This window comes from Canis lupus, chromosome 5 (assembly GCF_011100685.1).
Source record: "Canis lupus familiaris isolate Mischka breed German Shepherd chromosome 5, alternate assembly UU_Cfam_GSD_1.0, whole genome shotgun sequence".
Taxonomy (NCBI): Eukaryota; Metazoa; Chordata; class Mammalia; order Carnivora; family Canidae; genus Canis; species Canis lupus.
The window spans coordinates 56,995,394-57,015,106 of NC_049226.1; the positions used below are offsets into that span (position 1 = coordinate 56,995,394).

At 56.0% G+C, this 19,713-nt stretch overlaps 1 protein-coding gene and 1 long non-coding RNA gene across 5 annotated transcripts; one reads left to right on the forward strand and one right to left on the reverse strand.

The window, feature by feature from the left end:
* Window positions 1–2,368: 2,368 nt before the first annotated feature.
* On the reverse strand, window positions 2,369–6,711 carry MXRA8 (matrix remodeling associated 8). Of its 3 annotated transcripts, none has more exons than XM_038537609.1 (10): window positions 6,574–6,711; window positions 5,452–5,475; window positions 5,030–5,335; window positions 4,823–4,924; window positions 4,266–4,736; window positions 3,914–4,072; window positions 3,716–3,755; window positions 3,543–3,619; window positions 3,354–3,434; window positions 2,369–3,221 (listed from the first exon to the last, which is right to left on the reverse strand). In XM_038537609.1, exons 1-10 carry the CDS (start codon window positions 6,620–6,622, stop codon window positions 3,196–3,198), a joined length of 1,335 nt encoding a protein of 444 aa, XP_038393537.1. In that variant the 5' UTR covers window positions 6,623–6,711; the 3' UTR covers window positions 2,369–3,195. The 3 variants fall into 3 exon arrangements, with proteins under 3 accessions (XP_038393537.1, XP_038393535.1, XP_038393536.1); XM_038537607.1 differs by having other exon boundaries at window positions 2,369–3,248; XM_038537608.1 differs by lacking the exon at window positions 5,452–5,475 and having other exon boundaries at window positions 2,369–3,248; window positions 6,574–6,706.
* LOC111095961 lies at window positions 4,801–9,779 on the forward strand. 2 transcript variants are annotated; one of them, XR_005359781.1, is made up of 2 exons: window positions 4,801–9,145; window positions 9,421–9,779. It is a non-coding gene; the product is annotated as an uncharacterized LOC111095961 (long non-coding RNA). The 2 variants fall into 2 exon arrangements; XR_005359780.1 differs by having other exon boundaries at window positions 4,804–9,145; window positions 9,481–9,779.
* Window positions 9,780–19,713: the final 9,934 nt, after the last annotated feature.

Here is a 19,713-nt window from a genome sequence, read left to right on the forward strand (position 1 = left end):
ACAGGGCGCCCACTGTGTGCTCGGGCCGCAGCCCCCGCTGGGCCTAGGGTCTCGGCCGGCCGGACAGGGGCTCGTCCCTCGGGGGGGGGCCCAGACAACGCCAGGTTTCCCGCGGGGACCCGCAGGGTTGACCGCAGAACCCAGACCTCCGCCCCTTTGGGAGGGGCGCGGAAAGTCGGGGGACGCCCTGGTCGCATCGGAGGGCAGCAGGGGCCAGCTCGGGAGGTTAGGGTACTTAGGGCCTGGCGAGGGGGCTGGAGACAACTCGGTCTCTGCGCTCAGGCGCCCACTGCGGGTCCCACGGAGGCTCCGAGGAACACGGGCCAGGTGGTCGCGGCGGCTCACGGGTGCTGGCGTGGACATGTGTATGGGCGGCTGAAGGCACAGCGGAGGTCACCCTGGCAACGGTGCACACGCACGGTGCACAGAAGTGCCCAGACAAGGTGCACCTGGCAGCAGGTGAAGAGATTCCCCCCACCCCAGCCCGGGGTCCTCTGTGGACCAGGGGAAACCCAGAGCAGCGCCCCTGGAGCTGTGGAGGGTCCAGCCACAGCTGCTACCACTGGACGTAGGTCTTCCTCACCCCAGGAAGAAGACTTGAGGCCACTAGAGGGAGTCCCACACTGATGAGCCTGAGGAACATGAGAGTCCATAGGATAGGACCCAAGAGTGATGATGCTGGGGGGATGCATGATGCCCCTTGCAACCTGTCCCCAGCACTCCCCTTGAGGCTGGCTGGAGCCTGGGGCTCTCCCAGCTGCCTAGTCTGACCATCCTTGGGTGGTGGATCAGCAGAGGAAAAAGCCCATCAGTCCACCACTGACTGGAGGATACAGACTTTGAAAGTCCCTGAGCCCAGGCTAAGGACCACCCCCAGGTCAGCCCAGGCCAAAGGTGCTGACTGACCATGATCCCCCTAGGCTCTGATAGAGTGGGCAGGGCTGTGTGAGGTTGGCACCCACTAGCAAAGCCTATGCCTTCTCCCTTTGGGTCTCAGTTTCCCCAGAAGTGATCTGAGGAAGCCAGGCAGTATAGCTTGGAGGAAGGGTCTCCCATGGCTCTCTGCTGCATGTCCAGGGGAGGGAGGCAGTCCCCACGCTGAGAGCTCACGGGGGACCAGCATGCCCCAGGCCAGACATAAATGACTGCTAGTCTCACAGATGCAGGGGATCTGATGCCCCATCTTTACTTTGTTCCCCCCACACACACACACACAAGCCCCTCTTTCTCACCTGACTGCCCAAGTCATATGAGAGAGTCTGGCAGCCAGAGGCTAGCAACCAGTACCAGACCTGACTGATGCGGTCAGGCTGGCACACTGCAAGGAGGGATGAGTTTGTGGCCAGAGCAGTGCAGCTACTGTGGGCCCAGGGGTCACTGGGCTGGGAGGGAGGCACATTGTCAAGCAAGCCACAGCTCCTTGGCCCAGCCTCCCTCCCAGCCTTCGCCACAGCAGGACCCTTGCAAGTGTGTGGTGAGGAGACAGCCACTCCAAGGTACTAAGCATTTTATGGAGTTCACACCTGGAGTCTGGAAGTTTACATAAGAGCCCGAGCCTAGAATGCCCACCTCAAACTCCTGCCGTGTTTCCTGGGGTATTTTTTCAAATGACCACTCAGAACTGAGCCTACAAAAAAATTAGTGACCACCACCCCAACCACCTTATAAGTAATAGATGTATGCTACCTTGATATCTCTTTGCTGATCTGGGATGGAGGATGGCCCTTCTAAAGCCTTGCTCACTGCACCCCTGTTCTGGGATCTGTAAGTAACAAATCTTTTGACTTTACTTCCCTGGTGAGGTGCTGAAACTGTGCATTCCTCAAAGTGGCCCTGGTGTTTCCCCTGCCCCGGAGTGGGAGCTGGGATGCCAAGTTACCTGCTGACCCTGTGTGGGTGGCTTATGCCCCTAATTTAATCAGGCATAATCTGCATATTCTTAACACCACCTCTGGGTTTCCAGCAGGGGGTGACAGACATCCTTTCCAGCCTCCTACTATCCTGGGAGAGTTTTGGAGGATGGGGTGCTTCCTCCTGCAGCCCTCTCCACTCCCCCTCACAAGGGTCCTGCCTTTGGCACCTACTCCTGTTTCCCTCCTCTTTATCCTCACACAACTAATCCCATGTTGGCATCTGCTTCTCAGAGGGCTGTCCTCCTCCATGTCCAAATAAGCCCTCAGAAGAGAATCTGGAACTCCTTCACAACCAGGAATAGTGCCATAGGATTCCCAGGATACCTGGATTCAGACCTTCCACCCAAAGAAATGGGCAGTGACAGCAGGGCTTCAGATGAAGGAAAGCATTTCGAGGTTCCCAAGGCCCAGACTCTGCCCCCCAGGACATGAAGTAGGAGCCACAGAAGCAGACCTAAAAATTATGTGGTCTTTATTGTGATGATGGTAGGTTCCCAGGGGGAGCAAATGTGGGGCGTTGGGGGTGGCAGCACAAGCCACTCTAGAACCACTTTTACCCCTCCCCTGTCCTCAGCCAAAACAGAAACCAAACAGGGTCCCAGCCCCAGACTACAGCCCAAGAAGGGGCTGTGGGAGGGGGGCCAGAGTCAGAAGTCACATGGAGCCCAGTGACTGTCAAGGCACTTGCTGGAAACAAAGCTGGAATAGAGTGGAAGACAGAGAAAAAGCCTAGGGCAGCCCTAAGTAGCCCCAACACAGAGCAGAGGGGAATTAGCCTGGGGCCTGGAGTGTGCAATCCCCAGGTCCTAGCTGTAGGCTCCCCCTAGAAAGGGGTGAAGAAGGGGCCAGGGTGCCAGCCCTGAGGCTGACCTGAACTCCAAGAGTCCCCACTGAGCACCAGCTCACAGTGGCAGGGGCCAGGAGAGCCTGAAGGATTGGGTTGGGGAACATCAGCAGGGTTAGGGTTGTGCCAGGGGGGGTGGGCAGGACCACCAGTGAGTATGGGAGCTGGCAACGGCCTGCTAAGAGCTGGTGAAGGGGCAGCTGCGGCTCCAGCAGAATCCCAACAAGCCCGTTGCTGCTTGTGAGGATTAGGATAGCTCTCAGGAAAGGGGTCTGGAGGCAGCCTCACTCTGTACCAGTCCAGGCCAAGTTCCAGGACAGCGGGACCAGCCGCTGGAAGGGGGTCGGGTGAGCCACATGAGAGTCAGGAGGTCATCCTCCAAGATAGACAGACAGGAGTTGGCAGGGCTGCTGGCCCAGCCAGGAGCCCAGGGTCACCTTATTTGCAGTACTCCTTCCTGAACACTGGAAGCCAAGGAAACAGGTGGACATCTGTCACAGGGACAAACACAAGGCAGACATCCAGCAGGACGGCCCAGGGACCCCTGCCCCTGGGGCTGGCTAGTGAGTGTGGATGGGGTGAGGTATGCCACTCACCTTTGTCCAAGTCAATGTTCTTGGTGGGCAGTGGGGTGTGGCCCAGCTCAGCCCTCTCCTTGAGGATGTTGTTTTTGTAATCTGGTGCAGGGAAAGAGCAGGGTGAGGCTCCCCCACCCAGAGATGTACCTTCCCTAGCTCAGGCCTGGGAGCCACAGTCTGCTCCTTGGTTCTGGGGCCCTCCCTCACCTAGCTGGATGTCCTCACTTCTGTAAACAGCCTGGTCGCCTGTAGCCACAGCAAACTCTGCCAAATTAACATCTTTCCTGGAGACAGGAGGGTGATTGGTGGTTAGAGCAGAGAGTGGGCTGGGGAGCAGTGGGGAAGTCTGGTCCCCAGGAAAGCCTGGAGGAGCCACTCACCCCTTTGACTTCCCCGACTTCTTGTCCGAGTACTGGTAGCCTGGGGAGGAAGAGTCATGTCGGGGATGGTCTCACCCCCCTCCCCAGCTCCCGCCCCTGCTCACCCTTTGCTCAGGGCACCGCATCCCACACCCTGCCTCTGGTCAGGGGAGGCTTCCTAGCGCTGTCCTCAACCCTGCAAGATGGAGCCCCCCTCACCTCCGCGGCGGCGCTGGCGGGTGGCCAGGATGACAGTGATGAGCAGGAGAATGAAGAGGAGCAGGGTGGCCAGCACGTAGCCCAGCTGCTGGAAGAAGTGGGCGCGGCCCTCGGGGACGATGACGTTGATGACGCTGCGGCCGCGCGGCAGGGTGGAATCTGCACAGGCCGAGCGGGGGCTGTGTCAGGGAGCGCGCAGCGCCCCCCATCCAGCGGGCACCCGACCCAGGCCGGCCCTCTGCGCGGGTCTGGGGAGAAAGGTGCGGCTTTGGGCGCCTCCCCTCGGCTAACACCCCGGGCCATGCGGGGGGGGGGGGGGGGGGGGGGAGGGGCGGGGAGGGGCGCACGGTACCTGGGCCGGGGGCGCCGCTGTGGCTGGAACCGTTGCCCGGCGAGTCCCGCGGGGGCGGCTCAGCGACTGGCTCGGTGACCCTCAGGTGAAAGATGCGGCGCTCGTGCAGGCCGCAGTAGTGGTGGTGCAGGTGGCAGGAGTAGGTGCCCTCATCAGCGGGCTCCAACGGGTCGATGCGCAGGGAGAAGTCGCCACGTGCAAACGCGTCCACCCCCACCGCCACGCGGTCGCGCAGGAAGGGCGGCCCGTAGGCCCGGCGCTCACCCGAGGCATACAGGTCCAGCAGGCGGTCAGCGCGGTCGTGCGGCACACCGGGCGGCTGTCGGTCCCAGTGCACGACCTGCTGCGCCTCCTCCAGATGCCGGTCGGTCCAGACGTGCTCCCGGTTCACGCAGGTTAGCAGCGCGGGCGCGCCGCGTTCTACCACCAGCACCTCCTTCTCGCCGTCCCAGTGCGCGCCAGCCTCCTGGGCTGGGGGTGCAGGCCGGTCAGCACCCGGTGGGAGGGCAGGGAGCCAGCGGGGACACGTCCCGGGGGCGGGAGGGGGGCGCACTCACGGTTGTCCGTGACCTCCAGGCGGACGGCCAGGGTCTCGTAGAGGTGGCAGTAATGGTGGTGCAGGTTACAGGTGTACAGCCCCTCGTCGGCATACTCCACCGCTACGACCGGGCAGGAAACCCAGCGGTGAAGTGCAAGGTGGGCCCGCCCAGCCCCTGCGCCCCGCCCCCCTCCCCGGCGCCCCGTCACCGCCCCGGGCTCCTTACCGCGGATGAGCAGCGAGAAGTTGCCGTCGTGGAAGGCAGAAGGCGGGAGCAGAAGGCGGCCGTGGTCGCGAGGCCCGTACACGCGCTGCTCGCCCGCCGAATACATGTCCACGAGTCTGCGAGCCGGGCCGCCGGCGGGGCTGCCGCTGAGGTCCCAGTGGACCACGCGCTGGCGGTCGTGCAGCCGGTCCTGCGTCCACACCATTCTCGGGCTCTGGCAGCGCAGCACGGCCAGGGCGCCCGCTGCCCAGCTCACGGTGGACTCGGACACTACGGAGCTGGCGGCAGGCAGGGACCCCGAGGGCACTGGTGGGGAGGAGGAGTCACTGGGGGAGGGACAGGACCCAAGGGCAAGGCATAGGGCGGGTCTGGCAAGTCAGGAGGGGGCCTGTTGTAGTTTCCAGGGGAGGGTGGCCACTAACCTGAGGAGAGAAGGACAGCAGAGCCTAGAAGAAGAAGAGAGTCCTACTGGGGAGGGGTTGACCTGAGCCTTTGCATCCAGGTCACCCACCCAGCCTGAGCCGACATGGCTCCCTGGGTCCCCTTACAGCACTTGCTGGGCTGGTGGGGTGGGGCATGTTAATGACTCCCTGTTAGCAGGTGGGGATTGTCAGAGGCTAGCAGATGAGATGGGCAAGGGGTCTCCTTTAGCCCCCCATGGTGCAGGCACGTCTCCCACGGACACCACCTCATCCCCACAGCCACCTGCCTGGGCCGTGGGACAGCATTCCCCTTTTGGGGGTGAGTGGTGGAGGCAGCTCTGGAGTATGTGCTTGTCACCAAGGGCCACCCTCAGGAATGGTGGCTAGTATCACCATCACTGCAGCAAGGCCACCAGAGCCCCAAAGCCTGATGCTCAAGGCTGGTTTTGAGGGCTCCTGCACCTTGGTATACAGTGAGGTACACACACCTGCCAAAGCTATGCCACACAAGCCCTCAAGAGTCCTTGCCCCAGCTGGGCACCCTGCCCCACACCCAGGTCTCACGGCTGGAGCCCCCGCAGCCCCCCTGAAGGGCAGAGGCCTGAGGCTGAGCAGGCTGGACCATCCGCACCCCCATAAGCAAGTTTCTGCTTCAGAGATGGGCTGAGCGCCCGGGACCAGGAGGAATGTGCCGGCTCAGCGGGCCAGCCCAGGAGGCGGGCTCAGGGGGCCTGGGAGCCAAGTGGGGGCTGGAACAGACCCTGTGAGCCTCACTGTTCCCAGGCCCCCTAGATCCCCCGACCTACTCCTCTTCTGACCACTAGGACAAGTGGAAGAGTGAGGTGGGCAAGGGACCCCAGGGAGAGGCACCCGCCACCTCAGCCTCCCTGCCTGTCTTAGCCCTCTTGTTCCTGAATCCGTGTGGTTTCCTGGGTCCTGGGGGGCCCCCGCATCCTGGTGAGCTGCCATCTTGAGCCCCCCCAACCCCCGCCCCGCCCCAGCCCCTTCCCAGCAGTGAGGGCGTCCCACTGCTCCACACTCAAGCTCCGACAGGCGGCTTTGCACAGCACACAAAGACCTGGTTGTGCCCCCACTCTGGACCCCCACCCACCCTGCACTCACTGTGTAGAAGCACAAGTTCCCAGAGCAGAACTTGGGACTGCAGCTCCATGGCGCCTGCCTGGCTCGCTGGCCTCGCTTTGTCTCACTTCTGCTCCAACTCTCCAGAAAAACAGCCCGGCCCCCTCCCCCTCCTTAGCCCCCACCATGACATCACAGAGCCCTGGGCGGGGTCAACAGTCTGCAGACCGCCCCCTCTGGCTCCAGCTGGCCCCTAGCCCTCCAGAAATCCTTGGCTGGCCTTTGGGTGGGTGGGTAGGAACATGGGCATGGTGCCCAACAACGTGAGGGGAATCAGAGCAGAGACCCTGCCCCTTCTCTGGCCCAGGTCCAGGAGGGGTAGGAGGGTGGAGGGCATGGTCCCAGATGCTGTGGGGGCAGCTGTGACATATGAGGCCCTTGGGGCTGCTGCAGGACTGGGCTCTGGGGTGCACATCACCTCCCTTCCACTCCTGTCGGGGGACCTTGGCCCAAGGTGTGGGCAGGATCCTCCCCCTCTGTGCTTGCTATGGAGCTTGAGGCATTCCTAACAGAAAGGCCTCCAGGGTTGGGACGCCTAAGGAGCCCAGGTTGCCAGACCTACACCTCTTCCAACTCTTCCCCTTAGCCTCCTCTGGGGGCTGCATTTCTTTATTTATGAAAGGAAAAGAACAGTCACAACACCCCTGGGGGGTGGGGCCCAGGGGGCTCCCTTAGGACAGCATGATGGGCCCTGCTGTTGATCAACATCTTTACCACCCAGGGGAGCCTGCCAGGGCATAAGGGTGGGGACCCTGAGCACTTTTGGCATTTGACCAGCCTCCAGCTCTGGCCTGGACCCCCATCTGCCCACCATCCAGGGCAGAGCTTGGTGTCCCTGAAAGCAAATCCTGGCTAAGACACTCCCTGCCCAGAGTGGAGGGAGGAAGGGAGGTATGGGAACCTCCCCAACGGAAGGCACAAATTTGAAGCTCTGGGAAAACTTACAGAGTCACATAAACAAATGCAAAATAACAGATCATACACTGCATACCAAACCCACTCTTTCTAGTTAAGCAAACCTCAAGAAGAAAAAAAAAAAGCAAACAACTACCAAAACCCACAGTGCGTTTTTTAAACTGCCCATTTGAATAGAATTATGGTCACTGGCCCCCGTCCCTGGTGGGTGGGGATCTCACCCATGAACCCTGTCCTGGTCCCCAATTCCTCAGACCAGCAAGGAACCCAGTCCAGCTGGTCTCCCCAGCTCCAGGCAAGGTGGGGAGACTGTCACAGCTGCAGAGGAATGAGGGGTCAGGACAGGGAGCGCCAGCCATGAGGATGTGAGGAGCCCCCCCCCCGCAATGGACTCATTTCCTCAGCAAGACCCAGGCCCTGGGGGTCAGAGCCCCTTTTCCAAACTGGAATCAGAACTGGTCCTGGTCCCAGCCCCTCCCTGGGCCTTTCATTCTGGAAAAAACAAGCCCTGCCTGGCTGGCTATGAGGCCTGGCCTCTCCTCCTGTTTTTTTAACTGGTTTATATTAGCTGGTGACCAATCTTCTCTGTGTCCCGCCCATGTCTCTCCATCTCTGTCCTCTGTTCCCGCCTCTGTCTGCTGGGCTGTCTCTCCACAGTGGAGGGAAGATGTCCAGGCAGTGCTAGAGGGAGGCAGAAATGGCCCAGCACTGGCCCCTGTCTGGAAGGGGACCAGGGTCAGCTCCCAGCCGAGGAGCCAGGAGCCTGTGGGCGCGCCTCCTCTCCCAGCAGGTTCCCTGGCCTTGGGCCCTGTGAGGCCCTCTCGGGTAGAAACCCAGCCCTCAGCTTGGCCCAGATGTGTAAGTCTGAGGGGGCCGCCACTGGGGGGCAGCTGACCCCAGTGAACCACTGGGCAAGAATGGACAGATGTGGTGCAGGGCTGCAACCCCTCTTGTCCCTCTCTGCCTGAGGCCAGCAAAACCAAAATGAGCAGCAAAGGCTGCTGTCCCCACCCCTACTCTTGGCAGTTAATAGCCACAGATGAGAGTAAAGTTAAAGTTTCAGCAGGCCACCTGCCCCTCCCCTGGCCAAGGCCTGAGACCTCCGACTCTTTCCCAAGTGACTGCCGATTGCTCAGTTCCCAGTGTCACTCAGCATCTCTGTTCCTTGGGAAGAGACCACCAGGACAAAGCCACTGACATCACCATGGTCACACCCTGAGCTCTGGCCAACCCCCTACCAGACCAGAGCCCTGTACCCACCTCCCCTCTTCTAGGAGGTGTGGCTGGACAATGCAGGGGCCAGCCAACCAGCCCCACTAAGAAGCAGGTTCTGGCTCCTGTTCCTGGGGACTCGGACATTCCAGGCAGCCAAGCTCACTGGGAGGAGAAACCACAGGCACTCAGAGATGCCACCAGACACAGACACGTGCTCGTGCCACTGTTCTGTCATTCAACAAATATTTGCTGAGCACCTATTGTGTGCCAAGGAACTGGAAGCTATTGGAGGGAGGCAGACAGATGGCAGGCCTGCTCTCGGACAAATAAGATCATCTGGAAGAAGTGTTGTCGAGAGACGAAAATGGCAGGATCTCCCTCCACAGGACTGAGCTGACGGCCTCTGATGGAGTAACACCCACAGGTAAATGTCCAGGCTGGGGCCTGGGGAAGCTGCCTCTCAGATGAGAGCAGAGCTGGGCTCATAGGGAGGTCTGCGGGGCTGCAGTCAGGCTCTCTTGCTGATAGGGTGCTTGGAGGGACTAAGGGAGGAGGATGTGGTCTGGGGACGCAGGCATGTGAGGTGACTCAGAGCCAGTAGGGCCTACACAAGCACACAAGGGACATAGCCCACCAAGGGCCAGGTGGGCTGCAGGACTGTCAGGTGCGGTCAGAGCACACTCTGTGTCCTCCCTTGAGTGCAGGGCAGGGTGCTGTAACAACCAAAGGACGAGGGGCTGGGATGTCACTGTCTGATAGAGTCTCCATCGTGCTGCCTGGAGTCAACTTCTCCAGCTGGCCATTCTGTGAAAGAGCCCTTGGAGGGAACATGTGGGCAGCCCCCAGCCAACAGCCAAGAAGAAACTGGACCTCAGTCTGATGACAGCAAGGACCTGATTTCTGCTGCCCCCTAGGATGGAGTGGAAGGGGACTAGTGCCTCGGGTCCAGACGCAGCCCCGGCAGACACTCATTTCATTTGGGAGGCCCTGAGCGGAGGCTCCTGTCTAGGTGTCTGACCCAGGGCAGCTCTGTAATAATAAAAGTGTTGCATTAAGCTGCTCAATGTGTGGTACAGCAATAGAAGACAAATGCAAGTGTCTCTGGAACAGAGCAAGGCCAGGCTTAAACCTGCAAAAGGCACAAGTTTCACAAGGAGAAGGGACTAGTTTGTCAGTTTGGGACTGGTGGCTGGCAGCAGGGCTGAGGCTGCCCAAGTTCCTTGGGAATCGCATGGATCATCAGTCACATGAGGCTCTTCCAATTTCACTGACAGTGTCTGCTGGTTCTGACCTGTTCTTGGAGGGGCCACCTTCTCCTGGAGGCTCGCCACCCTGCAGCGTTTCACACCATGAGGCAAGAACTGCGCCCATTCCGGGTCAGAAGAGTTGAGTGTGTCCCTCAGGAGAGCTGTGGGCTGGGAGGGTGAGGACTTCAGGGCGATGACCTGGCAGGACAGGCACCCAGCATGCTCAGTTGGTGGAGCGTGTGGTTCTCCATCTCAGAGTTGTGAGTTTGAGCCTCAGGCTGGGTGTAGCAATGACCTAAAATCTTGAGGGCACCTGGGTGGCTCAGGCAGTGAGGTACCCAACTCTCGATTTCAGTTCAGGTTGTGATCTCAGGGTAGAGGGCTCTGTGCTCAGCTGCCCCACCCCACTTGTGTGCTAGCTCTCTCTCAAAAAAAAAAAATAAAAAATACAGATAAGAATATGGAAATGTAGATACATTGCCTCATGGACCAGCCAAACTTTTCATCCTGGGAAAATGTCAAGCAAACAAGACCAAAGATTTGACTAGTCAGGGTCAGCCTCTCATCAGTGGTTTCCTGCCACAGCACCCAACCAAGGGCCACCCTTGGTCGGGTGCTCCTCCGCCTAGCTGCTCCCATCTGTGGGTGCACAGCAAGCCAGCCTGCCAAGGCACTGGAGCCCACCTCATAGACATTCTTGAACTGGAACCTGGCCCCGAGCTGCAGGGGGTGCGTCAGTGTTTTAACCTCTCCTGTGATGCCAAAATCACTTCCTCATTGTCCTTACAGATCCATCAGTTTTCAAGTCAGGAGCCAAAAACCATCAATTTTGTTCTAAGGGCCGTCACACGCAGTGCCTCTACTGGTGGGGGTGACCTCCATGGCCACCACATTTCTAGCGAGTTGGTTAGGGGACGGCCTTTGCTTCTGAAAGGCTGGGGCAGATGACCTGTGGAACAGCCACCAGCCCAGCCTCCTGAGAGGACCCAGAGCACTGCATCCACATGAGGTAGCTTCCTGGGTCCACGGAGGGAAGTTCACTTTACCGACCTCTCCGTTGGTGACAGATTTGGTTTATCCAGTTAGGTCCTGTTAGAAAAGAGACAGGCCTGCAGTGGTTGTGTGATGTGCCAGCTGTCAGGTTGCTGACCCTCCACCGTACCAGCCTCACAACGGGCGGTGCCCTTGGGCCTGGGACTTCTCCGAGCATCTCCACTTTACAGCAAGCATGGGTGTGAGCTTCCCCAGCAGGAACACACAGCAGGAAGGGGTTTTCCTGTGTGTCTGGCTGGGCTGGGTGGGTCAGCGGTGTCTTCCCATGACACAAGGTCCCTCGGCCATCTCGAAGCCTTGACCTGGCCTTGGTAATCTTTCTGCAGCACTGTCCACAGGGATACCAACCCTGCTTCACCCTGCAATGCACCTTGGGCAGTGCAGCTGGGAGGGTTCCCACTGCCTTGCATGCCCAGCACCCCCACCTGCACTCTCAGTTGGGACTGTCACTTACTCTGCCTCATCTTGCGGATCTTGGGCTGAGCTGAATGTGTTTCCAGGCCGTCTGCTTCAAGCCTTGGTGGGATCAGCTCGAGACCCCTGGGGAGGCCCCAAGGAGGCTGAGTCTGGGCGACAGAGATGCTTTTCCTGATGAAAAGAGAAAGTATCTGGTGGAAAGGCATCCTGGAGCCCTGACATGGCCACAGGAGAGAGTGCGGTAGGTGTCCAGGGTGGTCGCGTTTACCCAAAGCAGACCCTCCTATACATGCCCTTCTGACACCCTAGAACAGTCCATGATTTATGCACCTATGGCAGAGCCATGGCTTGCAGCATCCTAGCCCCCACCACACAGCATGGGGCAGGAGACCAGACCTGTGTCTGGGATCTTTTACTGCTCAAGAAGTCCGACAGGACAGCCTGTCTGTGTCCCACATAGTGCTGGTAGAATGGCTCACCGGGGGCCAGAGGATCCAGACAGCTTCCCTCTGGCACCTGGGGCCTCAAAGTGGCCATCAGCTGGGTCCTCTCTGTGTCTACATGGCCCATTCCCTGTCCATGTGGCCCCCCCACCCACATGGTCCTCTCTGTCCGTGTGGCCTCACAACCTCTTGGTACTCAGTAGTCTAGCCTAGCCTTCCTCCTGCTGATGGAAGCTGCCAGGCCCCAACATGAAAGCTCGGCAGCACTTGACCACACTCAGAGAGTCAGAGCAGGTGCCAGGCAGCCCTCAAGGGCCGGGAGTCAGACCCCAGCTCTCAATAGGAAGGACAGCAATCTCACGTTGCCAAGCAGCATGTGTACTGGGAAGGGGAAGTTGTTGTGACATCTTCAGAGATAATATACCACAGGAAGTGAGAGATGAATGGTGTAATGAAATGCAAATAATTCAGAGCACTGAGGTTTACAGAAGACATATTTTATGATAGAGAACAGTTATTTCAACATAAACACAGATGTGTACATTTATGTGACTGTAAATATTTTCTGGTAAAGTAACTTACCCGAGGCACCTGGGGGACTCAGTCTGTGCATCTGACTCTGGATTTCAGATCAGGTCAGGATCCAGGGTCATGAGTTCAAGCCCCAGTCGGGCTCTGTGCTGGATGTGGACACTACTTTAAAAAAAAAAAAAAAAAAAAAGCTCAATAAAGATAACTCACCTGACCTTAAAACCAGACCAGGACATTTAGTAAAGTTTATGCAAGTTTTGCATCATCAGTAAATAACCTAATCTTTCCAGAAGCTGTAACTTTCTATCATCTTATAACTGTTTTATTTTTTTAAGACTTTATTTATTTGACAGAGAGAGAGAGAGAGAGAGTGCGCACAAGCATGGGGAGGCAGAGGGAGACGGAGAAGCAGACCCCCCACTGAGCAGGGAGCTCTACACAGGACTCAATCCCAGGACCCCAGGAACATGACTCAAGCTGAAGACAGCTGCTTCACCAACTGAGCCACCCAGGTGTCCCCACATAGTTGTTTTAAATCAAAATCATAAAACGAGTCTAATTTGTCCAAGGATTCACCTTGATTAAAAATATTACCTGAGGGACACCTGGGTAGCTCAGCAGTTAAGCTTCTGCCTTCAGCCCAGCACAGGATCCTGGAGTCCTGGGATCGAGTCCTACATCAGGTTCCCTGCATAGAGCCTGCTTCCCCCTCTGCCTGTGTCTCTGCCTCTATCTCTTTCTTTCATGAATAAATAAATAAAATCTTAAAAATATATTACCTGAACTTTTTCTGATAGAAGCTGTCAGACTCTACATTTTTCAGCCTGACATTTAAGCGACACTGAATGAATGTTTATCTGAATTGAAGTCCCCTTGGCATTACTTGCTCTCTGCATGAATTTACATCTTTGCTTCTTATCCAACAATCAACCATTATCCCTGCTTTTTTCTTTCTTTTTGAGCTGTAGATTCTGCAAGAAAATGACCTTTCTTAAAGGGTGAACATTCCTAAGGCATTAGAAGCTAAATTTTTTTTTCCTTTGGAACTGTCATGTTCTCTATTTTAAATCTATACAAGCATGTATTAGCCTATTTAAGCCCATCAGAATGGGCATTCCATCAAACTTCAGAGACTTTATAATCTCATACATCATTTTTGGTTTTCAGTAAGATAGAAAGTTATACTAATATACTCATAAAAATCTTCTCAGTCTTCCAATCAAAGAATGTAATCAATTTCAGGAGGGCTACATGCCTCATGACCTCTCGATCAGTCCTCCAGTTGCCCAGTGGATTTCACTTTATGCTTCAGCCCAGTGTGGTTTATATTCTTTCTGACGCTTTCTCACTTGGCCAGTGAAAGCCTTCCATGCTGGCTCCTGAGCCCTCTGACACACCCACATAAGCCTTCGACAATGCTTATTCCATCTGGTATGAAAAGACGCCCCAGTTCCATATGCTTCTTGCCAGACCCAGTGTTAGAGTCACCAGATTAAGTACCACACAGGACACACATATAATGAAAACTACGTGTTCCTTATCCGAAATTCCAGTTGAATGAGGGGTTGTGTGCTTTAATTCCTCAAGTTGACAGCTGCACCTGGAAGCAGCTACATCTCCAAAGCATCCTGGCTCCCACTACAAGTGGACAGAAAGGGTGCTTTGAGAGTATTTCTGGGTGTCTTGGACATTTCTTGCAGAGCTCTGTAGACCACACATAAATATAAGTTTTACCAGAGGAAACCCACTAACATGGAAAACAGAGACCAAAGTCAACAAACAGAAAAACCATCTCAGAAGCAGAAATTAGACAGGGGTGATGGGGGCACTGTGCTTGAGAATATAGGTATCATTAATATCCTTACAGAAGAGATGACATCACATCTGTGAAACATAAACAGAGTGAGCACTATTAAAAATATCTCCCCAAAATACCCAAAACACAAAGCCTCTTAGAAATTAAAAATTATGTAACTGAAATTTTTAAAATTTCATTAAATAGATTAAAAGAAAATGTTGAAAATGCCAATGAGATAGGAAATGGGAAAGGAGAGAGGGTGGGCAGGTGACAGCACAGCAGCTCGGAGGATTTCCCAAGACTTTCTAGATTGCATCAGGCTTTTCCAAGTGGAAACAGATCTGTAGTGAACTACATCACTGTGAACACTGCAGAACAAGGAAAAAGAGAAGCTTCAAGAAAACAAGTTGGTGGCTTACTTCTCCTTTCCCTCTCTCTCAAATAAATAAATAAAACCTTTTAAAAAAAGAAATAGAAAGAATATATCTGAGATTATTACACTTAGGAGGAGTAAGTGTAAGTGTTGCTTTTTAAATCTTTCAGTTCTGGGACACCTGGGTGGCTCAGTGAGTTGAGCATCTGCCCTCCGCTTTGGTCATGATCCCAGGGTCCGGGAATCAAGTCCTGAGACAGGCTACCTGTGAGGAGCCTGCTTCTCCCTCTGCCTGTGTCTCTGCCTCTCTCTCTCTGTGTGTCTCTCATGAATAGAAAAATAAAATATATTTTTTAAAAACCTTGCAGTTCTGTGCGTGTGTGTAAGCACCAGGTAGTGATATCAATTTTTTAAAAAAGATTTACTTGACAGAGAGAGAGCACAAGCAGGGGGAAGGACAGAGGAGACGGAGAAGCAGACTTCCCAATGAGCAGGGAGCACAACGTGGGGCTTGATCCCAGGACCCTGGGGTCACGACCTGAGGCTGAAGGCAGATGTTAATCGACTGAGCCATCCAGGTGCCCCAAAATATATTCGAGTTTTTGTCAAAAACAATGTAAAAGCCACCAACTTAAAGATAGGACAATAAATGCCAAAAGAATCATCTAAGAGGGCTAAAACTGACCCTGGGAAAGGTGGTGTGCTATTTTTCATAGCACTATTGAACTACTGACCTAGTTCAGCATTCACAGGCAAAACTTCTATTAAAATAATTTTCTTAAATTAAGTTTCAGAGTCAGACTTGTAGCTGAATCATGAACAGGTTCTGAGCTTTGTGACTGTAGGTGAGGTAACCTCTGCTGTTGGATAAAACTAGCTGATCACAGATTTACTGTTACTAGGAAATGAAGCAGCTCCTATAAAGAACCTAGTACAGCACCTGGGACTGCAGGGAACCCACTCACACACGTCAATTAGTCCTTGTTGTATGATCTAGCTCCCATGAGCACTTTCCAGAAAAATATACTCCATGGGGGTACCTGGGGGGCTGTCAGTTGAGTGTCTGACTCTTAGTTTCAGCTCAGGTTGTAATCTCAGGGTAGTGGGATCAAGCTCTGTGCTTAGCAGGGAGTCTGCTTGAGATTCTCCCTCTGTCCCTCCCACCCCCACCTGTGCATGCTCTCTCTCAAATAAATAAACCTTTAAAAAAAAATGGAAAAAGACAAACATACTCCATGAAAACAAGGGAGAACATGGTGACCAGGACCCAGCAGATGGGGCCCAGGGCAGCCCAGACAGGGGACACCAGGAGGCTACTCCATGTGAACAAGAATCATTTCAGAAATTTGACCAAAACTGTGACTTTTAAAATTCTGTCAGCAAATTTAGGGCTGAATTTTGATAAATATAAAAACAAGGAAACAAACAGTTGTATGAAAAGGAAAATGTGATCTTGCTGAGCCCAGAGACCATGCAAGTGCTGTCAGGCTGTGGCATGCCCACCAGGAGGGAGTCCACTGAAGAAGCCGTGGTTGCCAGCTTGGTCAGACTCAAGTGGGCAAGAGGAAACTGTTTTGTTATCAGCTTTGTAGAACAACTTCACATGGAGCTACAATCTTACTTGGCTGGGAAGTTAAAAAATAACTGCAAATACAAAGTACTGAAACCAACAAGGCCAATCAAAGTGAACACACTCCTTTTTGGAGGAGGGGAAGGGCCCAGAGCCCCCGGATCTGGGTGCAGAGGGAAGGCCATGTTGGAGCCCAGCCCTGCATACATGACCCACCTCAGCTGGGACAGATGGTGGGCAGGACAGCCCTGTCCATGAGAGGGTCTTGGTGGCCTCAGGGGCCCCGTCCACCCACACAGCAGACCCTGAAGGTCGGCCAGCTCTGCTCAGCAGGACTCTGAGCTGGATCAATCTCCTCCTGGACTGCAGATTGTCCACACCAAGGTGAGGCCAGCACTGGGGGCAAGGATGTGGGGCACAGAGTGCCAGGTCACAAAGCACTCACCGTGCATCCAGTTGTGGCAGAAACCTGTGCTCCCAAATTTACTGGGACAAGTACACTCTACAATTTACACTTTATGAGATGCACGTGCTATTAATACCACCCAACGTAGCTCAACCCTGGTTTTGACCATGTTCTCTAGGAGGTGGCACAAGCATGTACCCAGCCTGAGGCCTTCCCTCCCCTTTGCCTCAGGAGCCCTGACAGCTCTGCTGTTGTCCCAACTCCCTGCCCCCCTGGGTCATCAGGGAGCGTTCAGAGCTTCCCTCCCCTGTACATCTGGGAGTGGTCCTCAGCAGATACACAGGCCACCCCACCTCCTAAAGAGAACCCCAGGCCCCCAGACGCTGTCCAGACACCCCACTCACCCTCCCTGGACTCTAGTTCTAGCCCTAGCACTCAGCTGTCATGCGACTCAATGTCCTGGATCGGATTCCTCATCCAAATGGCCCTAGAAGACTGAGGTCGGCAGTGGACAGAATTTGATGGGAGCATGGGCTGGACTCTGGGTACCCTGACAAGTGGTAGGGGCTGTCTCCACTGGTCCCTATCCTGAGGCTAACTCCAGACCCAGCTCTGGACTCCTCAGCCCCATCCCAGGAGCCACAGATCAAGAGCCCTTCAAGGGCTTTCCCCAGAACTTAGCCCTAGAGAGGACTGTCCCCACCCACATTCCAGTGACCCTTCTCACAGAGCTCAGCTGGCCAGGCCCGCGGAGCAGGCTTCTTTCTCCATCTCCGTTCCATTTGGAGGCTGTGTCACTATCACCAGCCTGCATACTCCTTGGACAACAGGGAGTGCAGCTGTTCCCAGCTCATCTGCCATAAGCAGGCCACAACCAGCCCCTCTCAGGACCCAACATCCAGCCTCAGCATCCTACCCTGAGGCCTGAGCCTGTCTGGCTCCTTCCATGGCCCACCGTGTGGCCAGGAACACACAGGCCAGAAGACACTGGCTGCATGGAGCAGCCAAGTGACAAGGAATGGGGGCTGAGCTCAGAGATGCCTCTACTTTGGGGCCAAGAGGCAGAGCCCCCAGCAGATGCCCAAGAACACCCCCAATACCTCTGGCCCTGGCTGGGGCCTCCTCTGGCCAGAAACCAAGCCCTAGGCAATGCCAGGAGCGGCACTCTGCCACACCCCTCCTGCCTCTGCCCTTTCACTGTGGGGGGTGCCTGGGGCCAGCAGGGAGAAGGGGCTGTACATCCCACAGCCTGGGTGGGGGCAGGGTGGAGGCCCCATACAGAAGAGGGAAGGGGTGGTTTCTTACAGCCTGGGAGGAACTGCAGAGATAAAAACAGAAACACCAAAATTGCCTCCTGAGGTCGTGGTTGGGGCCCAAATACATCCAAGCCACAGGCAGGACAAGCTCTGCACACAGGCAGCCCAGGCAGCAGCAGGGAGACAAGGATGTGGGGTCTGGGCCAGTTCAGGACCTGACCCCACAGGATCAGTGACATCTGGAACAGCGGTCTCAACCGTAGTATCACTGATGTCTGGGACAACCTATTCTCAGGTGTCAGCTGCCCTGTGCGTTGTAGGGCATTTATAGCAGCATTCCTAGCCTCTGTCCACTGTTGTCAGTGGGACCACCCCCAACTGAGACAACCAAGGTCTCCACATGTGGCCAGGAGCCCAACCCCTCAGCTGGCACTCACCCCAGGTGAAGCAGCTGGTGCCAGCTGCCAGCTCCCAGGAGTGTGGACCTGTGGCTTCCTGCACAGACCAGCCCATCACACCCCTGGAATCACAGCCCAGCCAAGCTGCTCACAGAGCTTTATCTCCAGATAGCAGATCAACTTAGCATCCACTGCTCCTCTCACCCACCAGGGAAGGGTGGAGGGAGCCACGGAGCAGCCAATGCAACATGGCTGGGAGATATGGGAGCAGCCACCCAGCAGCTGCCGACACCACTGGCAGGCAGAGGCCAGGCTGAGATGCCAGGCGGAGCAGAGGCCAGACCTGGTACTAACAGGGCACAGTCCCCTCCACCTCAAGAGGCCTCACCACTGCACCATGGCACCTTTGCCCTCGCGCCCCCAAATGAGGAAACCCAAAACCCAGGAAGGATGCCTGTGACCCTAGCTGGGGGCCTAACAGGGCCCTTGGGCCCTCTCAGGTGACTGGGCTGGCAGGGTGCTCTGGCTGTCCTGGTTCCCAGCCCCCACCACAGGGGCTGCTGGGAGCCCAACTGCTGGCCCTCAGCAGCTGCATGCGGAAGCAGGCCTGCACCTTCCATGGTATCAGGTCTCCTCCAGATCATAGCCAGCTTCACACTCCTCACTGTCCATCATACACAGCCCCTCCGTGTGCTATGTCCCCTGACAGAAAGGGACCCAGTGCAGCCCAGTGAGTAGAAGCCTGCTTACCCAGCTGGCTAGCTGCCATGCACAGGGCAGGGGCCTGCCTGGCTCACTGAAACGTGGGGTGAGCAACATAGTCTGTGCCATTCCAGAGAAACTGCTGGGTAGCCCACGTGGCAGGCCTCCCCAAGACCTGCCTAACTGGCAGAGAACTCAACCCTGTTCCCAGACATGTTTCTGTGACAAGACAGAAAATCCCCACAGCCTGGGGAGAAGTGGTGTTGCCCTTATGGGTGGAGGGGATCCAGGAAAGGTACCAGCATCAGGATGCTGGGATGACTCAGACCTATCCTTTAACTCTGCCACCAGGAAGCAGGGCAGAGGCTGGAGAACAGCCTCTACCATGTTCATGGCTCTGACCAAGCTCCCCTGCTTGCAGCCCACCCTCACCAAGCCTGGATGTGGAGATCCACTGGTCTACACAGATGCTCCAGGGCTCCTCCAATTCCACAAACAGCATTCGTTTCTCAGCCACCCCCAACCCTGAACCTGCCAGAGGACACCCTCCCAGCCATCCTTTCCTATCAGCCCCCAGCCAGGGTCCCATGAGGGGGCAAAAGCCAAGGAACCCAAAGGAGACCAGTGGTCCCCAGTCCTCGCTGAGCAGGACATCTCAGGCAGCCATTTGAGGTCTGGGTCTGTGGGGCACTGCTGCCCCCCTCCCTGTTCCCTCTCATAGTCTGGCCCCCTAGGCCCCCAGCACTGTCCCCTGGTGCTTCTGCCATCAGAGGCTTAAGAGTCTGACTCCTCCTGTAG